Source organism: Taudactylus pleione, unplaced genomic scaffold (genome assembly GCF_031769625.1).
Source record: "Taudactylus pleione unplaced genomic scaffold, aTauple2 ptg000077l, whole genome shotgun sequence".
Taxonomy (NCBI): domain Eukaryota; kingdom Metazoa; phylum Chordata; class Amphibia; order Anura; family Myobatrachidae; genus Taudactylus; species Taudactylus pleione.
The window spans coordinates 2,784,178-2,810,058 of NW_028284479.1; the positions used below are offsets into that span (position 1 = coordinate 2,784,178).

The 25,881-nt window shown below is 41.0% G+C and overlaps 1 protein-coding gene across 2 annotated transcripts in view; it reads left to right on the top strand.

The window, feature by feature from the left end:
* Nucleotides 1-25,881, top strand: part of GNPTAB (N-acetylglucosamine-1-phosphate transferase subunits alpha and beta) — an 87,259-nt gene that overhangs the window by 39,804 nt on the left and 21,574 nt on the right. For both annotated transcript variants that reach the window (XM_088467837.1, XM_088467838.1), the window contains exons 9-14: nucleotides 18,400-18,579; nucleotides 21,673-21,843; nucleotides 22,209-22,332; nucleotides 22,959-23,156; nucleotides 23,715-24,631; nucleotides 25,480-25,679. In XM_088467837.1, coding sequence (XP_088323963.1) covers nucleotides 18,400-18,579; nucleotides 21,673-21,843; nucleotides 22,209-22,332; nucleotides 22,959-23,156; nucleotides 23,715-24,631; nucleotides 25,480-25,679 — 1,790 coding nt within the window. The remainder of the gene's footprint in view (nucleotides 1-18,399; nucleotides 18,580-21,672; nucleotides 21,844-22,208; nucleotides 22,333-22,958; nucleotides 23,157-23,714; nucleotides 24,632-25,479; nucleotides 25,680-25,881) is intronic.

Here is a 25,881-nt window from a genome sequence, read left to right on the forward strand (position 1 = left end):
CTTCACTCCAGAATGGTACAAGTGATTGTGGCCTTGTAAACTTCTACAATGACTAAAATTTTATTCTGAATGTCTTTTTTTTTTAATAACTTTAATTGTACTGTACAAGTATGTAAGAGTTATGCAAAGTTACAGTTTCAAGGTTGACTTTCCTTTAGACTTTTTTTTATTCAGAATAAATAAAAATTATTATGGTACTAAGTATATATGGATCCTCGTTTAGTGACCAATTTGTTTAACGACCTTGTCGTAGGAACGGAACTTGGTTGTTAAGTGAGGAATGTCTGTATTATAGCAAATATCTGCATATTTAACATGTTTGTTACTATTTCTGTTAAAATTAGTAGAAATAAAATCACAATAGCCCCATCACAATGGCCCCCACAGAAAAAAACAATACCAGTGGCCGCCACAGAAGAAATGCAATCACAATGGCCCCTACAGAAAATAACACAATAACCGTGGCCCACACAGAAGAAACCCAATCACAATGGTTGCCACAGAAATAGAAAAAACACAATAACAGTGCCCCCCTCCAGCAGAAACACTCACAGAAAAAAAAAAAATTTTGTTGATGCCTACCTTTCAGTATCACAGTTGTTGTCCCTGTCCCTCGGGTGGAAGTTGCACTGTGGGCAGGAGGGACAGCGGTGCGGCGTGTGTGACCTTTGATGTCACGCCGCCACATCTTCATAGGTCATGTTCTGGGCCGCCTCTGAGCACCCCAGAAAGGCATGAAGCCTTAAAAAAAAACTGGCGGCGGCTTATGCACACTGGCGGGTGCGTCACCGGCAGCACACCTGAGAACTACTCGTGGCACAGCGGTTGAAAAATGTGCTAATCTAGTAAGTGAACAAGTTATAGAAATGAGATGAGTATTTGTGAACATGTGCAAGATATTTATACCTTCAAGCAGCAAGTTGTTTCCTTGCAGAAAACAAAGGGGACGATTTGCAGAGACTGATTCATGCCGCAATAATCTTCGCTTAGTGGGACTTCCTGAACATTTGCAGACCTTAATCATTTTGTCATATCTGCTCTACTATTGATTCTGGACGTTTCAGAAGAAATCACTTTACCATTGACCGGTACATTGCCTTGGCCCCGCATGGTGAATTTTTTACGTGTTTAAATTTTGCCCATAAAGGGGCATATTCACTTGGCCGCAAGGTTTTCCACACAAAACAAATTTGCAGGTATCGCAACCAATTTTCTATTATCGCTAGTATGCGCACTCCTGATACCGGTGGAGGTATCCAAGAAAAAAAAATTTCAGCCAAAACCAAGTATATATATATATATGTTTTTTACATTTGTTTTTTCCTTATTGAAACACCATGAAGTCAACACATACATAATGTAATTGATACAATAACATCTGATCGATGAATAAAATGAACAGTTACAGCAATTTTAATTTTATGCTTGTGTCTATTTATACAATTTGTGTATAATAGGAGACAAAAAACGAATATATAAATACACACATTTTCCAGTAAAACAAATAGGCCTCCATTTAGACCAGAATGTTACCAAATATAAAGCAACAATATCTGTTGTACTCTTATCTGTCAGTTTAAGGATATATATAACAATGTAACCATCTATGTTTGAGAAGAAAGCGGCCGTGTGGACAGAACGCCAAGGAGGGGAGGACACTGGGAGACAGGGAAAGGGGAGGTCTAAGTGGACAAAGCATAATTCCCTAAAAATCTAACCTAATTGGAGGATCCCCAGATATTATTTGTTGACAATACCATTGGGTAAATTTGAATGATTCATGAATTCTATGTCTCTGTGCTGAGGTCAGAATTTCTATATAACTCTCCCAAGTTAAAAAAAAATTCCCACTCGAGCTTCCTTCTCTACTACCGTCTCAATCCAGTCCATATTAAATACATGAAAGAGCTTTTCTTTAAAAAGATGCAGTGTAGGTGGAGAAGTTTCAATCCATGTCTGGAGTATTGTCTTACGAGCCACCGCACTAACAATGAGCAGAAGTCTCTTACAACCATTCGCCACTCGCTGACCTTCCGAAAGTATCCCAAACAGGGCCCACACATCAGTGAATGGTACATAATTCACCAGGTGTTCAAGGGCGTGTTTCCTTACTTGAAGCCAAAAGGTTCTCAAAAGAGTACAAGACCAAAAATAATGGTACAAGTTGGCAGTGGTGGACTGACAGCGAGGACAAGAGGCCGAAGAGATCATACCCGCCAAGTATTGCCTATATGGGGAGAAGTATGTCTTATGAAAAATATTCAGGAACATTTCCTGGTATTGAATAGCTGGGAGTAAATTGCGGGATAAGAGAAGAGCTTTGTTAAGAATTTCGCATGATGGTGAAGGAATCACCTGCACCTACCTGTTCATCCCAGTACGCACCACCTCATGTTGAATGGGTTGTCTTAAAAAGGAATAATGTATTGATAACGCCTTTTTTGTGGCCAGTTCCGAGTGTAGCATAGTATCAAATGTGTTTTCCCAATCCAAATCCGAGAAACATTTAATGACTGAAGCCACATAGTGCTTAGCCTGCATAAAAGCAAGGAGATGGATACGAAATGAGGGAAACCTTTCTGACGCCTCTTCATAGTTAAGTGAGCGTTTCAATGGTATATTAAGAAAAATACCTATAGTAGCCAGTCCTTCTTTATGAAGTTTAGTGAAAGGAAATACTTCCCTACCCCCCTGGAATTCTGGGTTTCACATAAAAGGCAAAAATATAGATTTGTAAGGATTTAACTGGCCACGGTGACGAATGATATGCCACACTTTTCGCGTGGACCATAAGAGAGGGTTCTCTCGGATATGGGTTGGAATCTCTGCATCATGCATGTGCAGAAAGCTCACCAAATGACAGTCTTCTAAAAATTGACCCTTAGTCGAGGAGTTTGCATAAAGATCTTGATCATGGATCCAATCACGGAGGCATCTTAATATTGCGGCATGGTTATAATTTAGGATATGAGGAAAGCTTCTACCCCCGTTCGCTTTTGTTTGCTGTAATTTAATCAGCCCAATTCTTGGGCGTTTAGATTTCCAGATAAAGTTTCTAAAAAGAGAATTTAATAAGCGTATGTCTTTTTGCGTTAAAAGAAGGGGAAGCGCCTGAAACAAGTATAACAGCCTCGGGAACGTCACCATCTTAATAAGATTGGCCCTACCTATGTAGGACAAACAAAGGTGTTTCCAACCCTCCAGTTCTTTAGTTATTTGTATAATTGCTTTTGAGAAATTAAGCCTATACAGCTCAGCTGGACATTTAGGAAGTTGAATTCCCAAGTAGTCAAAACTCGTTTTGGCCCAACGCAATGGTAATTGAGAACCCCAACGAGGAACTTGTATGTTGAGATGGAGATAGAGGCCCACCGACTTGGATAAATTTACCACATGTCCCGATATTTTTCCGAGAGTTTAGACAATATTTTCCCCAGAGAGTTTACAGGATCATTTATATTAAGTAATAGGTCGTCCGCAAAAGCAGATAGTTTAATCTCTGTTGCCCCCACCTTGATTCCTCGGAACTCCGACCAATTCTGAAGGATTCTAAACAAAGGGTCAGTACATAAATTGAACAATAACGGGGAGAGGGGACACCCCGTGTTCCTCTGTGCATTCTAATTGGATCCCCTCGAACTCCGTTAATTAGCAAGGTTGTAATAGGCTGGGAATAAAAGGTTCGTATTAGTCCAATAAACAAGGAATCGAAGCCTCTTCTTTCTAGGATTGCAAATAAATGCGGCCAGGCTACCGAATCAAATGCTTTGTGAGTGTCTAGAGTAACATGCCCCTTGGCCCCTCCCAACCCTTATTTGCCAGCACCGCTGCCAATGCCATACGGATAGCCCTAACAGAATGTCTGCCTTGGACGAATCCTGTTTGATGTGGGGTTAACAAGTCAGGCATCATAGTTTGTAGCCTATTGGCCATTATTTTGGCCAGCAGTTTAAAATCCGAATTTAAAAGCGAAATCGGGCGATATGATTCCGCTAGTAGTGGGTCTTTGCCCGGTTTTGGGAGTAGTATCGTATAGGCCTCCATGAATGTAGAAAAGGCTGGCTTGTTATGCAGTATTTTATTAAATAATTCTACCAAAGTGGGTATTAAGCTGTCTTTTAGGAGCTTATAATAAGAACCTGAAAAACCATCCGGTCCAGGCGATTTATGTGGGAGTAAACCAGTTATAACACTGCCTAATTCTGCCTCTGAAATATCCTTTGATAACGTTTCCCGTTGGTCTTGAGTTAATACAGGTAATCGAGCTTCTGAGAGAAGTTGTTCTTGTAAATCTCCCTCCTCCCCTATTGGTTGATAAAGATTTGAAAAATATGATTGGAAATGAGAGAGAATCTCTTTGGTGTTCACATGTGTATTATTAGATGACGGGTCTTTGATTTCTGTAATAAAAGGTTTTTTAGTTCGTGATTTAGACACAAGTGCTAGTAATTTGCCGGATTTGTTACCCCATTTATAGTACATTTGTTTAGAGTACTCTAAGCGGGTTCTAGTCTGGGCAGATAGAAAATACAACAGTTTTTTATTATTAAGATATTCTTCCAAGTAATGGGCAGACTGATTAGCTTGATACTGTCTAAATGCTAATGCCACTGCAGCATGTAAATCCAAATATTGTTTTTTGGATTCTCTTCTAAGTTTGGATACATATTGTAAAACATGACCTCGCATCACTGCCTTAGAAGCGCTCCAAAACAAGACAATATCCTGCCAATGATCTATATTATCATCTTGGTAGTTAGACCAAGAAGTAGTTAAAAATTGTTTAAATTCCGATTTAACTAAATAATCTGTAAATCGCCATAGGCGATCGGCAGGGGACTGTGAAGCGTCCATAAGTCCAGCGACACTGGGGCGTGATCTGAAATTAAAATCTCATGAATCTCCTACTTGCGTAGCTGGGACATTAAAGAATTTGAAATTTAAAAAAAAAATCAATCCTAGATAAAGATTGGTGAGCCCGAGAAAGATGTGTGTACGTATGTTCTGAGCCATGTATAATGGTGGGTACACACTACACGATATGCTCCCTGAGCGATATCGTGTAGTGTTTCCCCAGCAGGCTGTGCTCAATGTCGTTCATGACATTGAGCACAGCCGCTGAACGATATCATTAACGATATCGTTCAGCGCCGGGCTCTCTCCCCCATTCCCTGACATGCAGCAACCTGACGAGATTGTCAGGTTGGCCTGCATGTCAGCCCGATGAACGATGATGACGAACGACCCGCGGGAACGCGCGTCGTCGTCATCGTTCATCTTTTTGGGGTTAAAAATGGACGATAAAGTGGACGACTGAACGATAACGATATCGTTATCGTTCAGTCGTCCACTTTATCGCCCAGTGTGTACGCACCTTAAGTCTCCATGGATCAGACAGCTGGTGCAGTGTCTTGAGAGATTGAATATAGTACCACGAGGGCGTATTAGATCTATTTACTAAAGGGGACCTATCAATGCTGGGATCATCCACCGAATTATAATCACCCGCTAAAATCCATTCATATACTGTTCTGTGTGCTAATATCTGAGAGATTTTAGCCAAAAATTGATGTGGGGATATATTTGGAGCATAGAGATTAACTATAGTATACTGACGTCCTTCAATGGACAAATCCACCAACAAAAAGCGACCCTCTGGGTCTATTATCTGATCCAAAATAGAATAATTTAGATTTCTATTAAATAGGATCGCCACCCCTCTAGACTTAGATCTATAAGACGCAGTGATGCATTCTCCAATCAATCTTGCCTTTAGTGTACCTTGCTCCCCCCGTGCCCAGTGCGTCTCTTGTAGTAGTGTGATATCTTGGTGCAGGCGAGTCACTACCTTCCGACGTTTAATAGGGATAATGAGGCCGTCCGCATTCCATGACACCAAATTAAAGTGTGGAGGGATAGTTAAGCCATCCCCTCTATTTAATTGATTAGACATGGATTATTGTAAAAAAAGAAGCGCTTCCTCACTGAAGCCTTTGTCCAACAGGGGTTACTAAGAAGGGGAAAAAAATAGGAGGTCCCACTCAGCGCCTCCCCCCACGGCCGCATCTCCCCCCGACAAGGTAAATTCTTAAAAAAGGCTGTAGCCACACTAAGAAATAGAAATGAATGACATAAGGTACAAACATTGTTGCAATTACAGTCAATGAGTAAACAAATAAATCTGAATCATGGTGTTCAATTTTTCTTTTTTTTTTAAATACAATATGGTGGGACAGAGCCACCAACTTCCTCTGAGGATCCCATCCTAAAGCAGGAGTGATGCTCCGTACGAACAAAAAACAGTTTCACAAATGAAAAAAGGGGCTTAGAGCCATATCAAAGTAAATACAGTATATATGAAAATAGAACAAACTGAGATAGCACAGGTCTAAGTGCCAATAGGGCAAAAAATCAAACTTCATTGTCACCACATTTATATAAATATATATGTATTATATATTTTAATTTTTTTGCAAACTCTTCCCCACTTTTGCTCCTATGAAATAATATCCTATTCCATAATAGGTTTTATATATAATAAGAGTTTTAGAAATACAACAGGATCGGATGAATATTTGGGTATCGAAAGAACCCCCTCTCACTTTTTTGCATTTATTTCCTATCCCATGTTATGTACTATTTGTGCCAATAAGCAAGGTAACCTAATAGGTTCAGAAGGGAGCTTTGGGGTCAAAACAAAGCTAATAAGGATGTTTTAGATGAGAAATTGTAGTGACTCTTCCATAGGAGTTACTAAGTACCCTATTAAGATTCAGTAAGTGAATTCTAACAATTAAGTAGACATTTCTTTCATCTGGACGCGGGGGGGGGGGGGGAGTCAGGAGGATTCCTAGAAACATGATTCTTAGCCAACTTAGGGTCAGTAAAGAATAGGGGCCGTCCATTTTCCATAATCCTCAACTTAGCTGGGCACATCAATGCAAATCTCCTGTTTTGTTCCACCAACATTTTACATACATCAGAAAACTGTCGCCTTTTTTGAGACACCATCACCGAAAAATCTTGAAAAATCAAGATCTTATATTATCAACCATGAGGGATTGTGTGGTTCTATAGGCCATGAGAAATTTTTCCTTCACCCTGAAATCTAAAAATTTGGCAATAACAGGCCGGGGTCTGGGATCACACCCCGAATGTTCCAGGCCTATTCTATGTGCCCGTTCGATCTGTGGAGGGGCTGCCTCATCTGCAATCCCCAGTGCCTCAGGAATACGAGTGCAAAGGAAATCCATCAACTGAGGGTTTTTTACAGTTTCTGGGATCCCTATGAACCTTAAATTATTTCTTATATCCCTATCTTCTACATCATCTAGTTTAGTAGTAAAAGACTGTATCGTTTGTGATTGACGGTCTATGGTTGCTTGTAGTGCATGTACCGAATCTTCACAATAACTGGTACGTTGTTCTACTGTCACAATTCTAGCTGTGTTTGCATCTATCTTAGTTAGGGATGCATCCAATCTTGTGTTGAGATCCTCAAATCTCTTGTCTAGCAGGGGCATAAGCATATTGATTGTAACCGTAGCATTGTCCTCCGATGAGGGAATTGAGATGGGTTGTGAGGTACCCGCTGCTTGATTCCCTGAGGGGCCATCTGTAAAGAGTAGCGGAGGTGAAGGGGGAGATGCAGATGCATTGGACTTCTGACGGGTTCTACCCATGTTTGTTTCTGAGGATGAGTTGGAGTTATTTGATGGTGGTAGCTTCTCTATGTATCTGTCCATGCCCTAAGTTGGGCAGGTCAAGAGATCTGGCTTTACTGGGCCGTCTACTATTTATTCCAAGTTACTTAGAAGAATAAATTGAGTGTACCTGTGTAGGTCTAATTCGTCTCTTTAACCCTTTACGTGTTTTAATTACATTTTATATATTCTTCGTATCCAAACACTTAATTCCTGAGGGTATATCCCCAGATTCCAATTAACAGAAGCACCGTAATAGTATTGCAGAAATATCGATAACAAAATTCTACGGTACAATAATCGAGCAATATGTCATACAACTGTTACACCATAGATATCGTTTTGTGTATAGAAATACAGAATAATAAAATATCACAATAATTATGCCTGTTTTGTAATAAAGATATTCTCTTTAACCAAGGGTCATTTCTTGTAACAAAAAAAACAAAACCACCTGTAATTTACAAAGAGCCTGTATTCAGAGAAAACCCCACTAGGTGGAGACAAAACATCAGAAATAGACCACTGGAAGGTCTTATCATACAATTTTAATATTTCCCTGGTCAAGATATTGAATCCAAAGGGACTGAGTTAAATTCAAGCAAGGATATCACAGTCCTGCTATTTGAAGACTCTTCACCTGTTTCCTTGTATATCACAGCAGTTCTTGCATATCCTTTTTTAGCCAATACTGACTCAGAACATGAACCTCCCCCAACGTAACTTCAGGTATGGAGGGATTATCGGAGGATACCTTTAAACGGAGGAGAGCTAAGCAGGGAATATAGTAAAGGAAAGGTGTGTATCGGGGATTTGGTAAGAGGGGTATCAAGGGAGGGCAGGGATCACACACAAGGAGGGCAGGAACCAATGTTCAGGGAATATAAAGGGGTAATTAGGAGATATTGGTAAGAGAGGAAAGACAAAACAATGTTCGTTCCTGGAGGGTCCAAATGGCTATGACCCTTCTTCCAAGTACCGCCTTCCTCCCAGAATCTCCAATGTTCTCAGGTGGATGGCATCTAGAGGTTGAGGACAAGCTGGACCCACAGAGCAAGGCTTCTCTCAGCACCGGCGCAATGTTGTGTAACCCAGCCCCACACTTCTGACTGCAGGCTCCTCGCAGTAAACGAGCTCCAGCGGCTGCGGTAACCTTCAGTGTCAGGCGCAGGTCCCAGCTCTCTCACTCCATGCAGACAACAGCTCCCCTCAGACGGAAGGACAGCCTGATACACGCAGGGTCTCAGTCAGCCGCGATCCCCTCTCCAGCCAGAGCAGCAGCCCCGCTTCAAAGACTCAGGTCCCGGCAGTCCTATCCCCCGCTGCGATCCGCGCTTCCTCGGCTGATGGGCGGACAGTCAGAGGATATGTTCCAGTCAGCAATGGCAACCCCCCGCAGCCAAAGCAGCGGCTCCAGACAGCAGTTCCCACACTTCAAGCGGTGTCCACAAAGGGTTGAGGACTCGGCAGTCCAACCGCCGGGAGCAGGTAAGGGAATCCTGTAGGGATCACAGTGAAGCCGTCACAGCGGTCAGCGACAGCTCTCCAACAGCATGGCTATAGCTCCAAGCGCAGCACTCCCGGTCCCCCGCGTTCAGGACTCCGTGTAAATGGAACACCAGTGTGTACTGCAGGGTATGATTAGCTGTTTGCAGGGTAAGAGCCCGACAATTAGCTCTCTCTCCCCACGCCGAATTTTCGCGCCAAATATATGGCAGTCATTCAGGCCAGCAATTCGTGTGGCCAGACTCCTGTGGATATAGATATCCTGCAGAGACAATATAGGTCTCAATCGGATCACCCACTGTCCAGCTAACAGAAATATCAGGTGTGAGGATCCTACGAACCCTCAAAATCGTGGACTATCCCCGATAGTATATATCCTCTGCAGGAGCAAGACATGCTTGATGCCCCGCCCACCGGAAGTCAACCCAGTAGGAATTTAAAAAAATAAAAATGGCCTGTACCCCACAAAATTAAAAAAAAAAAAAAAAAAAAAAAAAAAAAAAATTAGGTAATTAGTAATGATGGTTATTACTGTCCCAATGAAAAAAACATTGTTCTTTAAAAATGCAGCAAATAGATGATTTCTGCATTTTGTAAGTAAAAAAATTATAAAAAGCAAACTTTTTTTTGTTTTTATTACAAACAAAAAAAGTAGGAAAAAAGGTGATTTTGTTATCATTTTAGGCCCATTAGAAATTATTTAAATGTATGTAAAGCAGTTATTTTTTTATTATAACTGCTTTCATTAAATTTGGGGTGCAAATATGATGAAAAAGCTAATTTGGGGGTATTGTGAAGTCATTCTTGGTTTTAACAATCAACATAATCAACGTAATTGTTGGACCATGTAGGCTAATTGAAATCTCCAGTTGCCTAATTAGTCGATTGGGGGGGGGGGGGTTGTGTCCAGTATTTTTTATTTTTTCTAGACCTTCTCTGGGGCTGCGAAAATAGCTTTGCCTGCAATTAAATATGCCCCATAGTGGTTCTCTAGTCGTCAGCCAGTAGACTTGGACTCCACCTCCGCTTCCAATGCAAAGGTGAAGAAATGTATGAGCAACAGACTAGCCCTACTTCTCCTCTAGCTACATAACTTTATGAAGTTTATATATTTTTTCTTGGTTACATAGGTTAAACCTGCTGGTTGAGACCAGTTCCACAGTGGAGAAACCGTTGTTTCAGATTCATACTATTGTTTTACCTTCCTTTCTATGTTTTATTGTAATATTATAGTGAATTGTTTGTATTCATTTTTATTTTTTCTGCTAATGTACTCCTGGATTTCTTGATCTCCATAGTACTTTTCTTTTCTCACTGGTTGTACTGTTAGTAGTATGCTTCCTCTAGCCTCATACCACAGGGGATCATTGCATCGGGGAGCATCGGAAAAACGGTTTACTAAATTGGCTGCCATCATGATGATAATAATCTCCCATCAAATCTGTAGAGATGTATTATTTTGATTATGGTTATGTGAAGTTCCCTCTGGAGATAACAAAAAAATAGCACCTTAGTGAACTGGTTTTCACATTAATTAGGGGGTAGCTGATAGGTGAGAGCGGAAGATCAGGTTGATACATAAAATTCTCACAACAATTGTGTTCTGAGAAAAGACCCTGTGAAAATGAGCTGTCATTTCTGCGCTGAGAGCGGGATGTACTAGATGGGAATAGTGGTGCTACCAATCAAAGGGCTTTTGTCATTAATGGGTGAGTGCAGAACATGGGTTATGTTTAATGGTTTATGTATATATGTTAGTAGTATCATATAGTGTTTCTAGAATGATGGCTCCTTTCACAGCTCTGCACTGTAAGCAAATAGAGCACAAGCAATGCTACCCATATACAGTATACTGTAAATGGTAACAAGGAGTGAATAGGGCTTGTGAGAGCTTACTATAACATTTTGGGCAGTGCAACACACTTCAGCATCGTAGCTCCTGCCAAGCATACCCCAACAATAAAGGCTCTCTCAAAGTTAATGTGACCTCTTCCTTTAGTAATGTTTGACAACATAATGGGCAAATGTGCCTACAGCACCTTTTGTATCTGACCACATGCATAACGACATGTTATTTACATGATTAACACAGCAACAATGCCTCCAAACTTTCCCTTACGTGACTTTATGTTGTATGCTTCTTATGATAAAATGTGAATGATGGATTCAGACAAATGAACAGTTTGCTATGTGGGGTAAATATATATAATAAGTGTAATACTATCCTTTCATATGATTATTATATAACTTAAAGGTCCTTGGGGGTGTGGATATTGGTGTTTATAGTTAGATGCCATTCAACTCCAGACACTGTTGCAAATAACACATCCCAGTGTCCCTTCTTAAATAATGTCAAAGGCAAATATCTTTCCATGAGATCAATGTTTGCTCTTGTTTATATGTCACTCCAACCTCCACAAGCCCATAATCTAGCTATATTTATCTTGTAAGATTGTTTACCTCCATATTAGGTATCTTTGGGGCGATACTCTGGTAGAAGGCCCATTTTCCCATCATTATCATGGGGTTAAAGGTCTATTATTTTAACCACACTGTTCCGTCATTAATTCTTTTAGACGACTTACTTTAGTGGTCTAATGTATGTATAGAGGTCTGTAATAATGTAGTTGAAAATGAGTCACATTTCATCAAACTGCTTTAGTGCAGTGCAAGTTATACTGGAGTAAACGTGTAGCATTTTATAGATGTTCTGACAATATCTATAGCCTGCATTGTCTTGCATTTGCTTATGAAATACATAGTTAATATACTAGTGGTGCAATTGAATTGTTAAACCCATTGATTACAATAAAGATGAACACCTATATGTGTTAAATATGGAACTATAATGTATTTTTCAATGTTGCAATCTAGTGACAATGCAGAGAGCATTATAGTGACATCTGTACAATTAAGAGCACATACTAGTGATCACTATTATTATCACATTTTATTTATAGGGTGCCACAAGTGGTCCGCAGCACCGTACATACATTAATAGCGCCGTACATACGACAATAACTATACACTGCAAAGAGAAACGCTTATTGACCCGCAAAATCTAGAGCATCTTAGCGACACCAGAGAGTATTGTACCAGTGCGCTTTGTATTGTTATGTGCTTGTATGCCAGTGAATCCTATGGCATACAATAATCTTTAGAACACTATACAATGCAGTGCCACCAGATCTTTGGTGACCTCTTAATATAGATGTTCCAAATCTTTAGTGGCTTATTGCCAGACCCAATGCATAACTCCCAAATATTGGGTGACTTTGAAAAGCAGCCCTCCCAGTGAGCTTTACAAGGAACCCAGATGAATGATGGCAACACATTACAGACCCTATCTTTGATGGCATTTCAAGGCAGATGTGCTGTTTCTCGGCCCTCAGAAGAAGTTTGGCTGTGCAGGAAAGACATCATGGCTGAAATGTGATATACTGCGAGTTTTAGGCATCAGCGCAATCTAAACGATTTTTAGACATTTTTAGACACTAGATTTAAAGCAACAACAGTTTAAAACCTAAAACCACTTTTTTGCAGGCTGTTACATTTGGGCCTATATGTACAGTGTATACAAAAAGTCTACGCACCCTTATTGAAGTTGCAGAGGATATTATACAGTTAAAGCCTGAAATCAAATTAATTTTGTCAGACCCTTTCACACCATTAATGTTACCTTTCAAATAACAAATTGCAAATTAAAAAAACAAGTTAACATTTTTAGTAGGCGAAAGCAGTGACCTTTGAAAAAAAATAAAAAAACCTCTATTTTAACCTGACAGGATAAGTTTGTAAACCCTTAACCTAATACTTTGTTAAAGCACCTTTTATTTGTATTATAAGCTCCATCAAGTCGCTCAGAGATCTCCTGTGACCACGGGGTAAATTTACTAAAGTAAGAGTTTTAGAAGTGGAGATGTTTCCCATAGCAACCAATCAGAATCTAGCTATTAACTTCTAGAAGGTGCTAGTTAAAAGTAGAATCTGATTGGCTGCTATGGGCAAAATCTCCACTTCTAAAAACTCTTGCTTTAGTAAATATACCCCCAGCCAGGGCCGGATTAAGGTCTGTGGGGGCCCCTATTAAATATGGATGAAATAGGGGTATGCGCAAGGTGGACTGTATCGCTCGTAAGCGGTACATTGACAAATAGCAATTAGCTAAGCTTAGTGCTGTTTGTTAAATATTGTGAGGACATTTAGCGAGTGACATAACCCATTTAGCACTGTCTCCCCAGAGAAATCAAACTTCAAGCACACACAAGAAAAAAACACACATATAGACACCCACATGAAATATTACTCACCAGTTGCACAATCTTATCCACATTATACCGCACATAGTGCCCGATTCACATTACACCACATACTAGTGCCCCTTATTTATGTTATGACACACAGTAGTGCCCCTTCTACACAATGCCCACAGTAGTGCCCCTTATACACAATGCCCACAGTAGTGGTGCCCCTAACACACAATGCCCACAGCAGTAGTACCCCTTATGCAATGCCCCCAGTAGTGGTGCCCCTTATGCAGTGCCCCCATTAGTGACCGTGCCCACAGTGGTAGTTCCCCTTTTGCAGAGCCCACAGGAATGGTGCCCCCAGTAGTAGTGGCACCTGTATAAATGCCTCTACTAGTAATGCCCCCTGAGTAGTGCACCCAATAGTAATGCCCCCAATAGTAGAGCCCCCTGAGGAGTGCACCCAATAGTAATGCTCCGAGCAGTAGTGCCCCTTATAATGAAGCCGCTTGCACACGCACAAAAAAAAAAAACCTAATACTTACCTTAAGCTCTAGCGTCCGCTGGCTGCTCCTCTAAACTATGGGAGAGACGTCATGACGACTCTCCCATAGTGCACTGTGGAAGCCGGAGCTCAGGAGTGAGCTTCGGCTGCCACTGTGTGGAGGGAGCTGGGTACCAGCTGGGCTGACTGAGTCGGAACTGGTTCTGTCTTCCGTTCCGGCCCACTTTAATCCCGGTGGGTATGGGGGCCCAGGAACGACTGCCCCTGTCGCCCCCCCCCCCCCCTGTTAATCTGGCACTGCCCTCAGCTCTCTTTTCAAAGGGAATGATGTATGTTATCGAATCCTACCTATCTATACACCCAAAATGTCGCTATTTAGCGTTATAAGTCACACAAGAAATAATTGCTTTCCAGACTGTGTTTCCAAAGCACAAAAATATATTATTCACCAAAAAGCAGATAGTTACACGCTGTGATCTAAACACAATTAGCGCAAACAGATTATACAATCACTAGGTACGGTCAAATACATACGCATGTGCTCTGAAAAAAGTAAATGTATGCATTTATATAATGATTACTTTTAACATTGTTCTATTGCGTGGGAATCGCAAGACGCTAAAAAATAGCATCGCCGTATGTACTTATAATGTGTGAGATTCGCTAAAATGGCGCTGGGCGGCCATTCGCAAAATGTCGTCTTGTTGCCATTCGCAAAATTGTGTCGTGCAGATTTTAATATCAACAGATTCTGTCTCAGCCAATCATCCGGCTTCGATAATGTTCTCTGACGAGATAATTCCAAGACTTTGATTTTCCTTTTCTGAATCCATTTCTTGACGACTTGTATGTGTGCTTTGGATCATTATTATGTTAAAAGGTCATTCTCTCCATCTTCAGCTTTCTGTCAGAGGCCAGCATGTTTCATTCCAAAATATCTTGATATATGGAAATGTTCATTATGCCCTCTGTATTGGTTTGTTCCCCTGTACCCGCTGAAGCAGCCCCAGAGCATGATGCTGAACGATCCATGCTCCACAGTAGACTATACTTGCCAACTCTCCCTGATTGTCAGTGGCCACCCTGAAATAGTAGCACTCTCCCTTATTGCCCCGTTACGGATGTATATATATATATATATATATATATATATATATATAATATAATGTGTGTGTGTATATATATATATATAACAGATATATGCATTCAAATTGAATATTTAGTATCATTTCCTGCATTGGTCACAGTGATCCCTATGGCTACATGCATTTTCTGAAAAGTATCAGTGTGTTTTCATCAACAAATAGATCTTACTAACTGCTTTGGGGCTTATTTACATTTGGATGCAAGTCAGGTTTATGGCACGCCTCTCAGATGTAGCAGTACACGCCCACTTTACCGCCGCTCTCATGGGTGCTGCTTTCACAATCTCCCAGAAATGCTTTTTCAAAAGTAGGCAAGTATGCAGTAGATGCATGTTTATGGCATGGTTGGGTTCCTTTTCCTGAACCTCAGGGGTTTTATACTGAAGCCACATGCGTTCTGGGGATATATCCTAGTTTGAAAAATCCCCTAGAGCAGTTAAGCATGTAATTTCTGCAGCAAATCCTTCATTCATTCCCTAATTGCATATTATAGAAAACGTTGATGTGGCATCAGTATAAAACCCCTGAGGTTCTGGATAAGAAACCCAACCGTGTGGATAACACAGGTCTGTGAAATTTAAGGTATTGAAAGCTTTCATTAATAATACTTTTATATTCTTAATTATACTTCTGTGTACATCAAGAAATAGTATATTAAAAAAAATTACCACATCACATTTAGCTATAAGGGGGTTACATATATTTTTAAGAAAAAACAAGAAGTTTAATTGTTTTTGACATATTTATTGTGAAATATGAAGGTGTAGATGATATCACTGTGTCTTTGTCTTAATTGCATAATAAAATAACAATAAAATCAAACAATAATAGAAACAAAACCATAATTATTGAAAATCTTTTTTATTTTTGTCTTCAAACTTCGTTTTGTCGCTTATAAGCTTTTCTGTGTCATCTCTGTGTATCATCCAGCAGTAGTCAGCCATCATGCTGACGTACCAACGACCCTGTATCTTCTTTCTACATCTTTAACGTCTTGATGGAACCGTTCACCTTGTTCTTCACTGTAGTGTGTGTGTGGTAGGCAGGGGTTAAAATGAGCCGGCACAGAGCAAAACTGTGTTGCATCTGTTGTATTTGGTTCCAACTTTGCCAGCTCACCTTGTAGTTGTAGTTGTTGTGTGTGTGCAATGTTTTTTTAGACAGTATGGGCTTTAGACCCTTTGTAAATTTCAGCTCCAGGCCCATGTGGACTTTAATCTGGCACTGGGAAAGTTTTATGATTAGAACTGAATTGCAAAGTTCTATACTACCGACTGAATTCATTTAAGACAATGTTTTATAAATGTAGGCAGAATACATTTATTACTTTAAAGAATATGAAAAAAATGACTTCTTCATACACGTTGTGCAGAAATAGGTGATATGCAAAATTGGGAGTCATTTTCGTGTTCAGAAGCCAAAAATCTATAAAGTTCACATACATTCGTTAAAAAAGCTTTTTTCATTGCAGACCTGTGTAATTAAAGAAGCAATGCAAACATCCAACCCAGGGGTAAACATATGTTGTACAAGAAGGTTTCAGTGGAATTCTGCCTAACCCATGCTACATAAAGATCACAGGCTGCAGAAAATATTCCCTGAGCACCCTGCCTCTCATATAGGCATCTGTCCAATTGAAAACGTGTGAAGTCTTTTTTTTTCAGTGTGAATAAAAACCCAGTGATTGGTGATCTCTCATTTAGTTTGGCTATACATGTACATCTCAAAAATATTTGCAAGATTTGACCCTTTCTCACCCAGGATGCTACCAAAACCCTCATACACTCACTGGTCATATCCAGATTGGACTACTGTAACCTTCTCCTATCTGGCCTCCCCAAATCCCATATCTCTCCTCTCCAGTCTATCTTCAATGCTGCTGCTCGACTCATCTTCCTCTCCAAATGCTCTACATCTGCCTCCCCTCGCCTACAAGCCCTCCACTGGCTCCCCTTCCCTTTTAGAACCCAATTCAAGGTTCTCACACTTGCTTACAAAGCCCTCACCCATTCCTCTTCCATTTACATCTCCTACCTCATCTCCCTACTCTCCTGGCCACCCCTTCGCTCAACAAATGCACGCCGCCTCTCATGCCAACTGATTACTTCCTCCCACTCCCGCCTCCAAGATTTTGCCCATGCTGCTCCCGAACTGTCTCCCTCTCCCCATCAAACTCTCCTCCTCTTTACAATCCTTCAAACGTGCTCTTAAGACCCACTACTTCATCAAAGCCTTCCAGCTCCCATCCTAACTTGCTGCAACATGCTCCTTCCTCAGTTTACCCCATCTGTGTCACACCTGTTTGTCTGCCCCTCCCCTTTAGAATGTAAGCTCTTACGAGCAGGGTATCTACCCTCTTGTGCTTCTCCTTACTTTACTTTCACCTACTTCTTACCCCCCACCAGGGCACCGAACACCTGGTTGCTTACACTCTGTTGCATATCTAGGTGTTATGGTCTCTTATGTATCAATGTATATTATCCATGGCCCTGATTCAGAGCCGGACGCTCTGACCAGAGCGCTCGCTCTGAATCAGGGCCCTTCTCCATTAAAACGGAGCGTCCTCCTGGACGCTCGTATAGCTGTGGGTCACCACCCACAGCATATACGAGCGTGCAAAAAGATGGTCACGATGGTCTTGACCATCGCGACCATTGGACTTGCGAGGGAAACCCTGCGGTCGGGTTTCCCAGCCGCAAGGCCTGGAGTGATTTTGGCTCTATCAGAGCCAAAATCACTCCCACTGACATCACTAGTGATGTCAGTGGGGCCGGCTTCAGACGGTAGGCGTTCCCATGGGAACGCCTCCGTCTGGCAGGCACGCCCCCCGGCACGCCCACCAAAGGGGGCGTGCTGTCAATCAACATCGACAGCACGCCCCCTTTGGTGCGAGACCCCGAGCGATGGAACGCCCGTCGCACGCCGGGTCTCGCGCATGCGCACGACGGAGCTCCCTCCGTCGTGCGCATGCGGAGTGGGGAACATCGACCCACTTGCGAGCGTACTGCCGCTCGTGAGTGGGTCTGAATGACCCCTCATGTCCTTGTCCTATTTTGTACTGTAAGTCAGTTGTCAAATTATTTCTATATGTACTTTGTAAGGCGCTGCGGAACACTTGTGGCGCCATATAAATAAAGGATAATAATAATAGTGAATGTCTTTGTTTTTTTTTTTTTTTCAGGCAGTGTGTGTATTTAACAGCAACACCACTTTCATTTATTTTATTTGTACTGAACACTAACTTTAGCCTTATCTTGCCTTCTCCTATTAACACTACCTTTTTGTCTTTAAAGCTAAAGCAGGATGAGGACATTTCAGCCAGTCGTTTTGAGGATAATGAGGAATTGCGCTATTCCTTGAGATCTATTGAGAAACATGCTCCATGGGTGCGTCATGTTTTCATTGTAACAAATGGCCAGATACCGTCCTGGCTGAACCTGGATAATCCACGTGTCACCATTGTAACCCACGAAGTAAGACGCTTTCTTTTATCACTTTGTTCTCTGTTGTGTAACTGTTTTTTGCTGGCATCTATCATTATAGGAAAGATTGTTTTAAAATAATACCATGTATTTCATGCTGCTTTTATTGTAATGAGAAGTGTGGGTTGTTTTTGTTCACATGGTCATAATTTCGACATTATTATTATTATCCTTTATTTATATGGCGCCACAAAGGTTCCGCAGCGCCTTACACAGTACATAAATGAGCACACAAGAAAAACAGTTAATAGTAATACAAAACAATGCAGGACAAGGTTATAAACTCAGCTGGAAAACACAAGCAGCAGGACATGAGCAACCAGGTGTTAGGTGCCATTGTGGGGAGTTAGGAGTAAATTATACTATAACTAGGGGGAGGAGAAGCACGTGAGGGATGAGGGCCCTGCTCATTAGAGCTTACATTCTAAAGGGGAAGGGCAGACAGACAGGGGCGACACAGAGGGGTAGATAGTGAAGAAGGAGCATGGAGCAGTGGGTTAGGATATGTGCTGCGGAATGTGTGTGTATAAGACGACCTGATGTTATGTAAAAATTAAGTCCTTCATACATCTATCTCTATGATAGAAAATAGATTGTTTGTGTTATTTACATGAGAGATGTACAAAGTAAAGTAGAAGCACTTTAATTTGTGTGTTACATTTTAGCATCTATATACAGCCTGACAAGAAATGCAGCTATTATGGGACTGTCCCGCCATCCTAATACAGTAGTGACTACTTTAGTTCCAGCTGCTGGGTGCTATGCCATGCTCCTGTGAGTGGGTGCATCTCACATGCTAGATCCACTCACAAATGGGTGCAGCCATACATGATGTGGTCCCACAAGATGTTGCAGTACCCGGGCCCAGAATTTCTCTTGGCAGCCCTGGAGGTGACAGACAGAACGAGGAGGGAATGGGGCTTAGTAGTGGGGTAACAAGACCATGGTTGGAGGTGGTTGAGAGTGGAGGGACAGGAAAAGTGGGGGAAAGAAGCAGAGGGTTGGAAGCAGACTGATGAGAGAAAAAAAGGAAGAACAGCAAGTGGAGGAAACAGGAGGGGGAAGAGAGGGATGGATAAAGTAGAGGATTATGTGGACATAGAATATGGGGGTTGTGTGAAGTAAGGGTGTTCATGCTGTGGACAAGGTAATAATTGAGATGTAAACTGGAGTGGAGGCTGTGAGATATAGAGTCAGTGTGGATTAAAGTTGTTAAATTTTCAAAAATACATGTAAAGAACAGTGCTGCTAATGTATGAGCGCAGCTCCAAAAGTGATATATAAAGGAGAAGTGTGTGAGTAGTGGGTGCAGGAATTAGTTTTTAAACAAATGATTAAAGTGGATAGATGTGACACAATTGGCAAAGGCAATACAAATTGAATGAGGACAAAATTACAATGTACCCGAGCTGATCCAGTCCGAAGTGTTCTGATCAACAAAGATCAATCAACAAGAGCAGTACACAGACAGGGGAGCACTTGCAGTGTCAAAGCAGTGAGTGCAGTAAGGAGTTTCCTGGATATGCATACAGCAGAAGATGTTGATTTTGTTAATTCACATAAGTAAGTTGATTGTTGTTGGTCAGAAAGTGTTCTGGTTTTGAGTTTCTTTTCCCTCAGTTTTCCTCCAGTTTAACTCCGGCGTAACTCCCACTTAGTTATCAAATTGTATTTACACTTATAATCTGAACACTTTGAATCTTAACACAGACTATGGCAGCCACCGGCTATGCAGCCTGTGGGAGCAGTAATATCTAAAGTTACAAACGTGTCTCTGTGCTCACTGATTGGGACCCCACCCCGAAAGCTCTAACACACACTAAATTGGGATGCAATAAAGTCTAAGATAAACAATTTGTGAGAAGGGGGGAGGCCAACACAGATTCACAATACATTCCTAACTTCCTTTAGATAAATTGCTCTTAGTATAGCAGTAGTTGTAATTTACCCAGTATAAATTTTCAAAACTGTGCTGAGGCAATCACTAAAACAGCATCTGATGGGAGCAGTAGTTGTAATTTACCCAGTATAAATTTTCAAAACTGTGCAGCATGTCAACATTGACCAAGCCGACATTCATCACGTCGATACTGAAATGTTGACATTCTAAGACAAAACGTCCCTGGTAGTCTAGTGATGACTTAACTGGTACGGTGGCTCTTCGGTGACATCCTGATGAATTCCGGTGAATCCAGCGGTGCTTCTGGCAGTGGGTATATTCCTAGTCCTCCCCTGCTGCAGCCTAACTCCAACCATACGGTCCTTGCAGAATGTTGACATTTCCCTTGTTGACATTTTGAACATGTGGACATTCTGCAGATGCCAACATGTTCAGTGTCAACATTGAGGTGCCAGGATTATGAATGTCGACATTATGACTACACCCCATAATGTGTTATGAAAGCATCAAACTCCCATCTTATCTGCAAAATGTTTGCTGTGCCTGTGTTGTAGTGTCAGAAGCAGGAATGACTTAGTGTGGCCGTGTAAACTCTTCTCTGACCTCTACAGATATTATGATTGCTTGTTTATAGGTTTGGCCTTTGCACATTGTATGTCATTGCACATGTTCACTTTATCACTGAGCCAGATAATCTAAACCAGATCTGCCATCCTGTCCTCAAGTAACCCAAGCCAACTGTGTTTATGAATAACCCAATGCAGCGCTAATAGATATCCCCTAGCAAAGTGCTTCCCATTTCCCTGTGCTGGGACAAGGATATTATTTTAAGTGTATAAGGAGGGTTAGTTTATATGACCAGTAGCTGTATTGCCCACAGTCTACATCAGGCAAGCTGGTATGAATAGAATGAAGTTGGTTGTTAGATATCTTTTTAAGCAATTTTTTTTTTTAATTTAATTTTTTTTCATAATAATAATTTGTCTCCCAAAGCATATTTTACAGAATCAGAGCACAAGCAATCACTAATCCCTATTGGGGGTACATAACTGTGCAGTGTTCGATGTCTGGTACTCCTGGAATACAGCTTGTTCTTTTTGTCCATCAGACCTAAAGAAAAGTTTGTGTCTGCATTTTCTGAACACCTCCTAGGTTTCTGAATCTTTCACTTTTTTTCTTGACAGGAAATCTTTTTGAACACTAGTCATTTACCTACCTTTAGTTCTCCTGCCATTGAAAGCCACATCCACCGAATACCAGGACTTTCCCAAAAATTCATATACATGAATGATGATGTCATGTTTGGAACATATGTCTGGCCCGATGATTTCTATAGCCATTCAAAGGGACAAAAGGTAAAGGGAAAGAGACCAATCATAAAGTGGTTCATCTAGTGGTCATATTGCTCAGATTCTAGAGCTTATTTACCCATCTATGATATCAGTCACACCATGTTCTCTGCTTCTCTTTACACTGGAAGATGAAGCTTAATTTGCTTCCCCAGCCTATGCTCAGACCTCTGCAGCAGTATGTGCATCACCTCTCAGCAGAGTACAGTAGGATAAATTGCTCTGTGTTAGTAATAAGATTGGTACTTTTGAAGGAACTGCATAATGCAAACACTGTTAGAGAGGTCTGAAATGTTGGAGAGTTTTGCAAACTTTAATAGTTTCAAATAATGTAGATAATGAAATACTTTTACCACTTTTTTTGCAACAAGGTTTACCTGACATGGCCCGTTCCTAACTGTGCAGAGGGATGTCCAGGATCTTGGATTAAGGATGGTTATTGTGACAAGGCATGTAATAATTCTGCATGTGACTGGGATGGAGGAGATTGCCTAGGTAATTTTAAATCATTTACCTTGTTTTGTATTGACTTCAGGAATTACCAATACTCCTTAAGACGCCTATAGGCGACCTGAAAGTCTGAACGTCTAGTGTTCAGACCTTCAGGTCGCCGAGGTGCGGTGCCTGCACTGAACAGCGTTCACTGAAAGTCATTCAGTGCAGGAGCCCGATCTCCTATCTCTGAACATGCCGAACCTGACGAGTGTTGTCAGGTTGACGGGCATGTTCAGTAGATAGTCAGGGACGGCAAGTCGCTGGTCCTTGCTGGCTATCCATTACACGACTTTCTGTACGATGCGACCAAAACCTCCTGGTGTTGGCCGGATTGTTCACAAAGTCAGGTAATGGATAGGTCCCTTTAGTCTGATCGAGTGTTCATCTATCTCTAGCTATCTGCTTAAGCACAGGGAAGTCAGTTACTTGACTAACTTGTATTTATAGCTACAATGTCTGTCTGGTCTTTGAGGCTATTGTAGGAGTTCTATTGCATCTAAAATACCCAACAGGTTATTATTGCCATATTTCTGGAAATGTTTCTGTAGATGGATATATTGATCGGTATTACCATATTTTGTCTGCGCCTTCTACCTGAACTTTATTTATTTTTTAAATCCCCACAGGAAACACGGCAGCTGGACGATTTGCTCCAGCACTGGCAGGTGCAGGTCTAAACGCACAAGGTTGGCAGCATGGAGTTGGAATAAGTGGCGTATCGTATTGTAATCAGGGTTGTGCTAATTCATGGCTTGCCGATAAGTTCTGTGACCAGGCTTGCAATGTGCTCAACTGTGGGTTTGATGCAGGAGATTGCGGACAAGGTAATGCATTGATAAAGTATTTCACTGTACAATATTCTAAGGATTCCACTAAAAGAATGACTCATTTTATGCTTAGACGTATTCTAGCTTACATGATGCCCTGTGATGACCACCAGAAAGGATTTTGAAGCTGCTGTAGAGTAAAATAGGTTCTCGGGGGACACAAGCCTTGATTGTACTGATGGAATAAGATGCTAAAGACAGAAACTGACCTCTTTTGATGTAATCAATGAAAAACAAAATGATACAACAGCAACAGTGACACCCATTGCTTGTAACAGAAAATAAGGTTTTACATAAAAGAATCGGTGTAACCAAGCACGGATATAATAATTACAGCGTTCTTTGCCAAGTTTTACACTACTTTATTACAAACTATAAAATCTTTAGTAACTAGCCTAGTTATCTCCCTACAATAGAGGGTATGCCATTGATAAAGAAGGTTCCCTGTAACTACCAACTGCTGAGCAATGTGTAGGTAAATTATTTTGCCTATTTGTATAGAAACGTTATCATTAATATATGTAACTTAATCATGTTTTTCTTCTATATTTTCAGATCATTTCAGCGAGATGTATAAAATAAACTTACTCCTAAATCAAACCCACTATATTGTTCCTAAAGGGGAATGCTTGCCGTACTTTAGCTTTGCTAATATAGCGAAGAAAGCGTTGGAAGGCGTCTACAGTGATAACCCAATCATCCGTCACGCTTCTATTGCTAACAAGTGGAAAACTGTCCACCTCATCATGTATCCTGGAATAAATGCTACTGTGGTCCATTTCAACCTCACTTTTCATGATCAGAATGACAAGGAGTTCAAAATGCAGATTTCCATAGACGTTGACACAACAGAAGTCCAGAAACGCAACAATACCCCACCTGTGCAAGGACCGAGAGATGCAAAAGGTACGACACCAACACCAGAAGCAGAAATCCTATTTGAGGACATTCCTGAAGAAGACCGCTTTCCAAAGTTCAAAAAGCAGAGGCCAGTTGAGAATGAACACTTAAATGTTTACATCCCATATGTGAATGTGTCCTCTCTACCAGACAATGTACAACTGGCCCTTCAAAATCTTGACCTGCAACTTAGCAATGGTGACATCACTTGGAAAGGCTACAATCTGTCAAAAATGGCTCTGCTTGAACCGTTTGGTGCCTTATTCTCAGATACAGAACAATACTTAAATGTAAAAAAGCAGTGGACCAGCCAAGTAGACATACACAAGAATGTGACTGAAAGTAAAACAAAAGAGACTGACAAGTTTGTTTCTAGAAGTGAATCTCGACTTGATAAGATAGTTGGGCAGGGTATCAAGGCCCTTAGTTTGTCTAAAGATGGAAGCAATAAAGGTACTTTGGAAAGAAGTAGGGAAGACAGTGTTGTTCCTGGTAGAAAATTACAATACCAGCCAACTTATGAAGGGTTCTTACCATGGGAAAGAAGCAAGTACTTTAAAGACCTTTTAGATGTGAGTATATCATTTATCAGTTGGATCATTTTCCGTCTGCAGAAACTTTTTTTTAAAGGTGGGGGTGGTTGTTGGGGCAGTAGTGTAGTCCAGTGGTTCCCAAACTTTTTTGAATTACGGCGCCCTAGAGTATCAACATTGTTTTCAAGGCACCCCTAAGCCAAAAGTTTGTTATTCAGAAATTCTGGAAAAAAATGTCGTAAAGTGAAGTAAATTGTGCTTACCTGTCATCAGGCTCAGTTATCTGGTGGTGGACAGGTTTGCGCTTCTGTTTGTCCATATAGTTACATTACATTGACCAAAAATAATTTGATTTGGTGCTGGACCACCAACCTGAAACACCCCAGCAAGTGTCCCGAGGCACCCCAGGGTGCCGCGGCGCACAGTTTGGGAACCACTGGTGTAGTCCCTTTATATGTGACATGGGTATAGTCATTACTTGCTGACACATCTTAAAAGATCTAATTAGGTGGAGCTAATTATTTAAATTGTGATACTGAGGAGATCTGTAAAACATGCACTGTTAAGAGTCCCTGAGGACTGGACTTGGGAATCACTGCTGTAGAACAATGCCTACAAAGAGTGCTCAAGTAAAAGTTTTGTAAAACATTGCCTTATGTCTGATTGCAGAATTTCCTGTAATCCTAAAGGCTGTGGAACTAAAGCTTTATGATAAAGCAATATAAGTTCATGGAACAGCTGATTGGATCAGGGTTGACATTTACACATACTGCATGATTACTGTCTGCACCTACTTGATCCTGTTGGGTAACCTGAGTGCTGTTGTGATAAATGATTTCAGTTGTATGATCACACAAAGCCCATCAATTAATCATGCTCTTCTGCAGGAGACAGATGCATTATTACGGGATCTGTCTTACGTCACTGATGGCAAGCAAGTTGGCAGGAAACTTCAAGACACATTTGCCGATTCCCTCCGTTATGTGAATAAACTCCTTAATAGTAAATTTGGCTTCACATCTCGGAAAGTTCCTGCTCACATGCCACACATGATTGACCGTATCGTTATGCAGGATCTGCAGGACTTGTGAGTATACATTGTCACCAGGTGGCTGGCACTGAAGGAGATCCCCCTTCATAACTTACTGCAGTTATAGTCAGTGTACATAGTATTGTGATGATCATGAAGAAACATAAACACATCTTACTGGCATTAGCAGCCTGTAGGTAAATAGTGTTACCAACTATTACTATGTAAACATTTATAAAATGTTATCTTATTTTACTGC